Source organism: Centruroides vittatus, unplaced genomic scaffold, assembly GCF_030686945.1.
Source record: "Centruroides vittatus isolate TY-2023 unplaced genomic scaffold, ASM3068694v2 contig_371, whole genome shotgun sequence".
Classification (NCBI taxonomy): domain Eukaryota; kingdom Metazoa; phylum Arthropoda; class Arachnida; order Scorpiones; family Buthidae; genus Centruroides; species Centruroides vittatus.
In genome coordinates, this window is record NW_027122194.1 from 1902554 (window position 1) to 1913534 (window position 10981).

The 10981-nt window shown below is 29.6% G+C and overlaps 1 protein-coding gene across 1 annotated transcript; it reads right to left on the reverse strand.

The window, feature by feature from the left end:
• Positions 1–8080: 8080 nt before the first annotated feature.
• LOC136975456 (venom peptide SjAPI-like) lies at positions 8081–10670 on the reverse strand. The gene is made up of 3 exons (XM_067270517.1): positions 10593–10670; positions 10338–10526; positions 8081–8265 (listed from the first exon to the last, which is right to left on the reverse strand). Exons 1-3 carry the CDS (start codon positions 10645–10647, stop codon positions 8081–8083), a joined length of 429 nt encoding a protein of 142 aa, XP_067126618.1. The 5' UTR covers positions 10648–10670.
• Positions 10671–10981: the final 311 nt, after the last annotated feature.

Sequence of the window (10981 nt, forward strand, 5' to 3'; positions counted from 1 at the left end):
CTATCAATGGGATATCCCCCTAATGTAAAACATATACGAGAAAATTGGAAACTTAGGAGAGTGGTTTCAACAACATCTTGACGCGGTTCTCTGTTAAGTCGACTCGACCGTATAATTATTAAAATTTTTCAAATGGTTTAACTGTTTGTACATAAGTCATCAATTTGCCCAATAAAGTATAATTTAAATCAGTTTTAAACTTCTTAGAAATTTACGAAGCTATTGTAATTTTTTGTGATTATTTTGTCCACGGTTTGATGCAATCATCAAACCGTGGACGGATAAGGCAACGTAACACATGAACGATCTGCCAACGAGAAAATTTCTATCGGATTTAAGTGTTAAACGTGTCAAGAAAACCCTGAAAACTCCACCTGACCAACGGGTTGGTCAGGTGCGAATCCGCAACAAACTAACTATAAGTGTTCAGTGGTTTTATCCATGTGGCCAATGGTGGAATGCTAGTCGGTCCTTTAAACTATCGTTTTATGGACAGTTAACAGTATCATCTAAATCAGTCCTGGCCAACCCAAATTGTTTCGCGGGCCACTTTGATCACGCGTAAAATTACGGTAAGCCACAATTTAGCTTTTAAAAAAGTAAAACAAATACAAAATGAATAAGATTTTATTGTTATACCAAGAATTCGTACTCGCACTTGTGCATTATAACAATGACACATGCAAATTTTCATTTATTTAATTGTTTTGGTATACACATAACGGGAAACAAAAGTTTTAATAGATATATAATATTGCTTAGCGGGCCACACAATTTAACGTGACGGGCCACATGCGGCCCGCGGGCCGCGGGTTGGCCAGGCCTGATCTAGATAATCTAGAACTTTGTTTCTATTCTCATGCGTATTGCTTGATCCAATCTGGATCAACCAATACATGAAATTAGATTAACTCAAACTACATATACTCTCATTACTGATTAACTTGACTTATACAGAAGGCTGATAATTAAAATTTACCGGACAATAATACTTGTGTACTAATAGCCGAATATTACAAAATCAATTAATGATAAATAATATCAATCGAACAAATTATATTGTGAAATACTGTTTTTAGATATTTCGTATCAATTAAATGATATCATAAATTTAGAATTAAATTGTGAATACCTAACCAGTTGTTTAAATTTTAAAGCGAATCACACAAGTGAATATGATATTAAAAACGACAATAGTTTATTCTACAAGTATATCTAAATTTTACAATCAGTATAGAATAAAACAATAATTTAATTTTAAATACACCCAAAATGCATTCCGGACTCTTTTGGAGTCCCTCTGCGGTTGGGATTTGATAAAAATAATAAAAGAAAATTTACATAAAAATTACGTTAGAAAGGTTCAAATAATCATGAAAACATCAGAATTAAACCTGTGTTACCTATACGCTACAACAGTTTCCATCTTTTCTCTCTATTTTTCTTTTATAAACGATCCAGCCGTAGACAACAACACTACATATAATTAATACAATTAATAGCAAACTATCAATGCATTTGTATTAAAGGTATTAAACACTAAAGGTCAATGGATTGATAACTACATTGAGACCTATAGAGGATTGACAATATTATTACATCAAAACTAGGATTTCTCATTTCCCAATCTTTTGCTTGTCCTGGGATACTGGGAAAAAAGTGAACTGTTTCCCGGGATATAATTATTTGTATTTTATGAAACCGTGTCCTTTCCCGTATTTCTGAGTTATTAAACACTAGTTTTATAGTGTATTTCGAAGACATTCTGGCAAATTTTTCATCAATTATCTTTATTTTTATGCTTCAAAACTTGTCAGATGTCTTCGAAATACACTATAAAACTAGTGTTTAATAATTCAGGGATATAATAATTAATTTAAATATATAAAATAAATCTTAAAATCGAATAATATAATTATTTTTCATTTTTAAGTAACTTAATACAACTTGCAACCTCCAAAATAATAATATTAATAATGCTGTGTAAAATATGTATAAAAATTACTTTTGAGTTACGTAGAAATTTTCACAAATAGAAAAAAATTTACTAAAGTTTGTTGGAAACTGTTTACAAAAAAAATGCCTTTGAATTGAGTTGAAAATTTAAAGAAAAAAAAACTTAGATCAAACTTCTAACTTAGAAGGTGTTTTCGTTTTTTAAATAAAACAATACAAAATATTATTGTAAATTTTTATAATAAGATTTTTAAAAGCAAAGATGGTTGATACTTCCATCACTCCATCTGGTTCTTATTTTAGTAATGAAAAGTCCTGCTACCGAGAATGCCCTTTCCGATTCAATTGATGTGAATGGAATCGTCTTTAATGCATTTAAGAGAAGAGGGATGTTATGTGTTTTTCACCCATATCCTGGAAGATTTCTAGTTCATTTTCAAGATACCTATTGCAGTACTTCTTTTGCAGTACTTTCTATTGCAGTACTTCTTTTGCTGTCTAGCATTCTTGATTTGGCTGCCTCAGCTGCTTTAATAGCGGCATCAAGCTTATATCCCGATAATTCAGCAGTTTGTTTGGCTTTAATAATCAGGTTTATGAAGAAAAACTTCATACTTGCGTACTTCGTATTCGTTTGTATCCTTGTACGATTTGCACAAACTGGCATAATGCAGTTATTGAAGCTACTGAGCATGGTTAAAAATTAAGACAGCATAAGCACAATTATTCCAGATATTACAGGTTCTGACAAAGAAGTTTCAGAGTCCTGTCACAAATAGTCTACATTTTGGTTATTGACAATCTGTGACATGCCATAATAAACAAAAATTTAAAAAACTAATAAATGGGCTAAAAATTAATAAATACAAATGTATTCTGACACTTTATGAGTTAATTATATTTTCTATTGGCAAAATTTCCTCAATTTAACACAAAATAAGAAAAAAGTGAATTTTTAAGAAATTTGCGGGATTTCCCGGGTTAAAAAACAGCCGGGATCTCGGGATCCTGTTGGAGAAACCCTAACGAAAACGATGGAATATATTGAAAACAATTGTAAGAACCTCTTATTACATAGTCTGTTTATAAAATATACGGGCTATGTAATAAGAGGTGTTCATAGCTATCTGGAGAAAAAACTGTTAGGTAAATCTCAAACACATTACTATACATACTGTCCTGACTATACGGTTTCGATTCAACTAAAAACAAATTTACTTCAAAATTTAGCTGCTAGATAGAAATTTGACACTGATCATTCCTTATTATGCATGTTAACGTAGGTTTTCTAAGGATTTTCGAATGTAAGAAGAATCACAAAACGTTCTTCACAAATCTTCAACAGGAGTTATTTGTTTGATAGAAAAGCTTAACAAGTAGGCTAATGCACGATCAGACAAAATAAACATCATGACTATTCATCTGTCGAAGAACTGTCAAGAGCGTTTTGCGACTCCTTTTATTCTCGAAATTTACTAGAAAAGGTACAAATTTGAAAGTTCAATATTAGCAGTGCCAAATTTCTCCCAGCCGAATAAAACACGATTATTAGAAAGATTTCAGAACTTTTTTAAATATCAGTTTTAAATAAATAGTTTCATACGAATATAAATTTTGTAAAATTTGTAAAATATCTGTTTTTCTTGTTTCAAATGTAGAAATTGGAGGAAATCAATAAATGGATACAAATAACCAGATTTAAAAGTTAGAGTACAAACTAAACCATATAAATAAAATAATTATTTTTTTCTATTTATAGAAAAGTAGGATTAGATTAAATGGATAAAGAAAGATTTTTTCGATCTCATAATCTTTATTGAGTGAAGTTCGGAAATATTCAACAACATTCAAGTGTTAAAAATAACAATGCGTAGTATTATAAAAACGGGGAAAGACAAGTATCATCATTTCAAACATTGAATTCGAACGTAAGTATCATTTCAGTATTCTTTACAGAATAATATAAGCTGGATAAAATAATATAAATAAATAATAATTTCGGGGATGGCTTCATTCATATACAGTCTAACCAATGATGGTAACAAAAAATGGTCATTGCTTACAGGTTATTTGTATACATATCATAAAGAAACGTTTCCGAAACAATGGCAGCCGTTTAGAGGAGTCCGTTGTTGGAAGGTGGATATTATTTGACATTCGACAGTATTTGAATTTTAATACACTTTCTCCTTTTACTAATGAGGCTTATTCAAAATTCAGAATAAATTATTTATAAATATTTTAAACATTTTCAAAATTTATTAACTTTTCTTTTAAATTCATTTTATTTTCTAAATTTTTTCTAAAAGAAAGAACAGACGTTTCGGGTTACACATAGTTATTGTTTCGTTTGAATGTTGCCAGATTGTAAGTCTTATCATTTATCTTTTATAATTTGCATACAAATTATTTCTTAGAATTTACTAATAGAGATTAGGCATATCTACGAAATGATGTATTTTATATCGTGTTTAATATTACTCGAAATTCATTAGGTTTCTCATGATAGGTTATTTAATTTGTTGCTTTCTATTTTCTGGAGCAAAAATTGAACGAATATAAGGCAATATCTGTGATACTATTGTACTGTACAGTACATTCGCTCGATGTTTAATAAATGGAAATCACTTTTATGGTATTAATTTTTAAATAAATTATTTCACAGCTTAAAATAAGCTGTGGAATTTGATAGGAAAAATTAGGGATTTCCTATTTCTTGTGCAAAATACCGTATTCATTTATTTTATTTCTTAGACAGATTTCTTGAAGATGAATATTAAAGAATTTTTCTGCATTTTATGTGTAATGACTCTTCTCTCTGCCTATCAGTCAGTAATGTTAAGGTAATACTTTCTTGTGCAAATTTAATAAAAATTAAATATGATGAAGTAAAAATCACATTTTTATTTATTAATTTTTCATTGTCAATAATAATGTTTGATAATTAAAAAGTAAGAACAACTTTTCTAAGATTACAATTTAATTTGTTTCCAATCTTAAACCGCATGATGCACGAACCTTATTATATAAATATAAATTTAAATAGCATGTAACATATAAATGATGAGATATAAAACTTCCAGAAGTAAGAAGGAAGTGGATTTTGGTATATCGAGATCGAATTCCGGCAATGAAGCTGCCAAAGCTCTTGTTGGTCTGGCCCAAGCCAATCGAGCCGATGGACCTGGAAGAAAACGTGCAACATTCGATATGTACTACGTGGCAGAAGAGACAGAATGAATGAATGCCAGCTTTCTTTGTAATGATACTATGTTCCGCTAATAAAAGTTAAATCTTGAATTGTAAAATAACTGCAATATGCGTAACATGAATATTCCCTGGAACATAATGCGTAGTCTGAAAAATATATAGAACGACAGTATACTTACGTAAAATTTTACATAAGCATATTCAAAAACTAACATTTCATAAAACTTTAGCTACGAAAATGCTAAAAAATATTTTTTTGAAACGTCTCAAACAGAAATTCAATATTTAAAAATTCCATTCAGACAGCTGGCCTGAACGTTTTTGACCTAGTGGCAAACACACACACACGACCCAGTACAACATCAAAAATTTCGCTTTATGTATATATAATGAACAGTTTTTAATATAGATAATACACAAATATTATTAAAAATAGACAAAAATGAACGCTTTTCAATGGTCCTTAAAAAAATGCATGCAACAGTTAAGAGAAAGGAAACTTCAGTGTGCCGCCACCTTCTGAAAACCAATGCCTTATGTGAAAGCTCATATAAAAGTTCAAAGACAGTTATTACTAATAAAAATTTATTTTATACATTGAAAACTTTACGAAATAAAACATTTAAAATATAATTATAATATTTATTTTTAAAATGAATCCGAAAAACTTCTGGATACAATTAAAAGAAGAATAGGAAAATCATAAGATACAGATTACGAATCTTTGCAAAAATATTACAAAATGGTCTTTATATCAATCTAACTTATGGGGAAGAACTATGCAGAACAGAAATTAAAACCAAAATTTATTTTACTTATAAATATATAGAAATTTCATTAAATATATAACTGCTAGCTGTGAACATAACGGAAAAAGAAATGGAACGCGTTATCTTTAAACTGTGTCATACAGTACAGGAAGCATAGTAATTTTTTCATGAATGTAAGTAAATTAAAACTTAAACAATAATGTAAATTTAACCCATTAATTGTTAAAATTTATCTCGTAGACCTATAATTTAATATCCTATCTCGGTATATTACTAGCTCTTAGAGCTACACACATAAGATATTATATTGTTACATTTTATTTTATGTTTTAAATATATAAAATATGTAATTACACTCGAAGAAGAAATCGCACATTAAAAATATAAAAATGTTTTCATCTTTTCTTCTTTATATCTTCTAGTTGCAACAATATTGTGCACAAAGTCAATTATTTCTTTGAGGCTTTCGTCCGCTCTGATATGCAAAAACCACATTAAAAGTCCTTCTGGTAACAGCACAATTAAAAACTGTGTATAAATAAATTACCAGGACAATATAAATATTTTTATTTCAAATGAAATATGCTATATATTGTAGTATACTACAAATCGGGATTTAATTTGATATTTACTGTAAATCCTCCAAAAACACCAAGGTGTAAAAAATCGTAAGTGTATTAAAATACAGGTAACCCCCGTATAACACGGCACTTCTATAGCACGGATTCACTCTAACACGGTTCCAGAATTGGGAACATCCCCGTATAACACGGTGCTTTTATAGCACGGGTTCACTCTAACACGGTTCGGGAATTAGGTAAAACCCTCGTACAACATGAAATGTATTAAAAACTGTTACCAGTTGATGATTTTCATGCTGAAATCATCATATAGGATGAATAATCTCTGGTAAAATTTTACCCATAAAAAAATCTACTATATAAAGCTGAAAAACCGGATTCTATCACTGTATGCCAAAAATGGCCACTAGGGGCGCCCCTAGCAATTATTTAAATTAATTTAATTTAACAATATAAATTATTTTATATATATTTTATATTTTTACAGTATAATATTCAGTATATTATTATTTTTATTTGTAATTTTGTATGCCCCGATGCCTGCAACGGCCTTTTGTGAATTATAAATCCGATTTAAAGAAGGATTTAACAGCATGTTTTTGTTTTTTAATTTTTGGAACCTAACCCCCCTCTTCGCACTAGTTCTTTGTTTCGTATAACACGGATTCGCATAACACGGCAATTTTTTGGAATGTAACTCCCGTGTTATACGGGGGGATACCTGTACGTATTTTAGCATTTAACTTAATGTAATTATATTTTCATAACACAGAATATAATTTCAATTTGATATTAATTCTTTAATTCATGCAAAATTTACATTTTCTAATCGTGTATATAATTAATTTCACATATAAAAAGTTACATACATCGGTATAGAATGTTGTATTTATAAAAGCAATGTATCGTTGTAGTATGTTAAGTTACACAATATATTGTATAGAAGGGTTGGCTGGCACCCTTATTTTTTGTAAAGAAATATTCCTCGCGCTCTACACCTGTTCAACAACCGAACCAACAACCACACACAACACCACTTTTCTTAGGATGCATTCTTATAATAAATTTCGGGATTTGTTTTTTCATAGTGCCAATTATACAGAGTGCGCCACAACTGCACATATAAACAATGCTGGGAAGTTCATGTCGTATATAAGAAGAGGTTGCGTTTTTTGCGTGAATAAAGGGCACGTAAACGTTAATTTGTTTGTATTTTAGTATTGACGATTGAGGAAGTGAAACCTAGTTAAAAAGTAATTAAAGGGTAATGACGTGAATTATAAATTGACATGAATAACTTATTCTCGAAATTTTGCTTTATTGTATAATTTCAAAAGATTTACATTTATTTTATTAAAAATGTCTAACATATTTCACAGATAACAAAGAAATAGAAAACATTTACAAAAATGTAAGAAATACAATTATTATAGTATCTTTATTTATTTATTTATTTTTTTCCCAAGGACTACGTTGTACACAACAACAGAATAAAGTGACATGTAAAATTTAGTGAAGGATTTATTAAAATTATTTTGCTTTTTCAGAATTAATAAAGTGCTTTCATTTTGGGCAATCTTCTATACGAACACAAGGTGAATTAGTGGTTCCATCTTCCCTGGCGTATCCGTCGTCACACATGCATCCAGGAGCACAAATCGAAGGACAAGTCAATGGTTTACTATCTCTTTTACAACTATTTTGGCATTGTGCACTACATCGATCGAAATACTCGTGTTCAGGACATTCTAGTACAAGAATAGAAATATTTTTTAAATATACTAAAGTAAATAAAACGAAATAGATTTGTTAAATTTACAGATAGCCTATAATATTATTATTTAAACTTTGACAATGTTTACTTACAAATATGATTATATTAAATTCATCTATAAAAATAACCAATATTTATAAAATATTTTAAAATGAATAATTTTTAAATATTTTTTACTGTAATCCCTATAATATATCTGATATAAAACTCTGCACGTAAAGTTTTCATTTCATTCGACAGAATAATATGTTCATTCGACAGAATAAATGAACTTTTCTGATGAACATCAATATACAGTGACACATTTTTGCTTTTCAACGTATTCTATTGGCCGATTTTGTCGTCACAGAATGTCTCTCTCTCGTCTTTGATTGCTAATAAAAACGCTACAGCCTCACGCACCTGATGCAGGCGGTAATTTTTGTTTGAAGTGCTGTACCACGTGACTGAATTATGGAGAAAAATGTTGTTTAATGTTCGCTCTCTTCAAATCTGGCCCGCCAGTACGCCCTTAGAGATGGCTAAATGCGCCAGAACATTACGAAAGTAGGCCTGTATTTTTGAAAAACGAGAAAAAATTGATTCGCACAAAGATTTATTACATCAATTACAAAGTAATAACTAGCTTAGGCCTATATTTGGCAGTTATTATATCACAGTGCTGTGAATAAATTAAAAATTTCAGAAAAGTTACTAGTGTTCCAATAAAGACTATCAAACGATAAACCCGAGCTTATTTTATAACCAAGACTGTTTTAATCAGGAGACAAAGTGCAGTTGGCAAAAGGAATTTTTAATCGGGATTAAAAAGGGGATGTTTTAATCCCGAAATGCATAGGGCTATTAATATCTTCTAATGTGAACCTAATACTTCAAATTTTGTAAAATATGTTTAAAAAATTTGAATATTTGTGAATAATATTTATCCGAATCGTTGGAATTCGAACCTCTCATTCGTACCTTTATTAACGGCAAACCTTAACACATGTTAAAATAAATGATTATCGTACAGTGAACATTTTGTAGGAAAACAATCGTACGCAACTTAATCATAATGTTGTATCAAAGAGAAATCCAATTTATCAAGCAAATATAATACTATTTCAGTTTATTTACGTCCTTTTTCTGTTGATAACTGTTCTAACCCAGTGTTCCTTAACATTATCAGAATTATCGCTCCTTTTTCTTTAAAATTTGTTAAATATTATTTTATATTTTATTTTTTGTCTTACGTTTTATAAAAAATCGTATATAATCATACATATTTATTTTTTAAATACAGACTTCGCAAAAATAACACACAACTCTAAAACTGACATCTAAAGATATATAATTATTACGAGTATTAATGTGATCTTTGAAGCTGATGTAGTTGATCCAACTTCTTTGTATTTTATTCAAATCTAGCTAAAAATAATCTCAATTCACTTTTTTTTTTTTAGTTACTTGCAAATTACTCTTCATTCACATTTAAATTGATGTAAAAAATCAATATATCGATACAAATAAGCATGGGATTGATGAGATTAGGCAACCTAACAGTTGGGCGCTGTTCAAAGGGATAGTGTCTCCCAGGAAACTGACCACTATTTAGATGATAGGCACGTGAAAAAAACTCGGAATACTCAACGCCCGTTAATGAGGGGCGAACCTGACGTCGTTTAGAGGTTGTTGGGATTACCCACTCGGCAAGTTGGCACCTACACTCTCCGAATTTCGGGGTTCCGAAATTGAAAAAATAAGGCAATTTTACCGTTGCAATTGTACATTATAATTTATTAATAATACTACATCTACAGTTAATCATTATTAGTTTATGATGTCATAAAATCGGGTTGAGGGGTTGATCGAACCCGAAATGGCATAGAAGAAAGGTCCTCTTAAGTCCACAGAGCGAAAATAATTTTTCAAAAAATGTACATTCTAAGACTTATTATATTATTTTAATTTAATTGAAATTATTTCGTATTTATTATTATGTAAAAGTAACCATTATGCGTATTGTTCTTTCTATGCTGTAAAACGATTGGCGAAATTTGTACTCACGTTTACATTTTTTTCCAGGTATACAGAAACCGTCTCCCTTAGGTAATTGCCTTACATAACCGTCTTCACAGATGCATCCATTTACGCAAATTTTAGGACAAGGAGGCGTCTCTATTTCCCCAGTAGTCCAATTGCAATAAGATTGACAATGAGCCAGACATTGAGAGTACTGTTCGTCGAAACCGCACTCTGTAATAATTTAAATAAGTTACATTTTCAATAAATTTAGAATAATTAATATTGAAATATACTTACTCAGTTCATCGCCCCAACTACTGCAGAAAAGTAACAAAAATATAAGTGGAAGCATGATGTCAAAGAAGGCTTTTACGTCAAAAATTCATCTGATTTATATAAATATATAGATAGAGCGGTTGAGAAATATATATTTCCTATTTATATAATATACATTATATAAACATTATATTTATCCATAATATTGCAATCGTATAAATGCGCTAAATCCTTTTGAATATAATTAAAATATAGTAGATATTTATTAAATTATTTCGATGTTCCAAACAACAGAACACGATTTAAGTTCCAAATTTCTTAAAAATACATGAATTTTACTATTTTTATTTTTACAATGAAATTAATAATGCTTTTTATTAAAATTATATCATATTATTGCCATTTCCTAA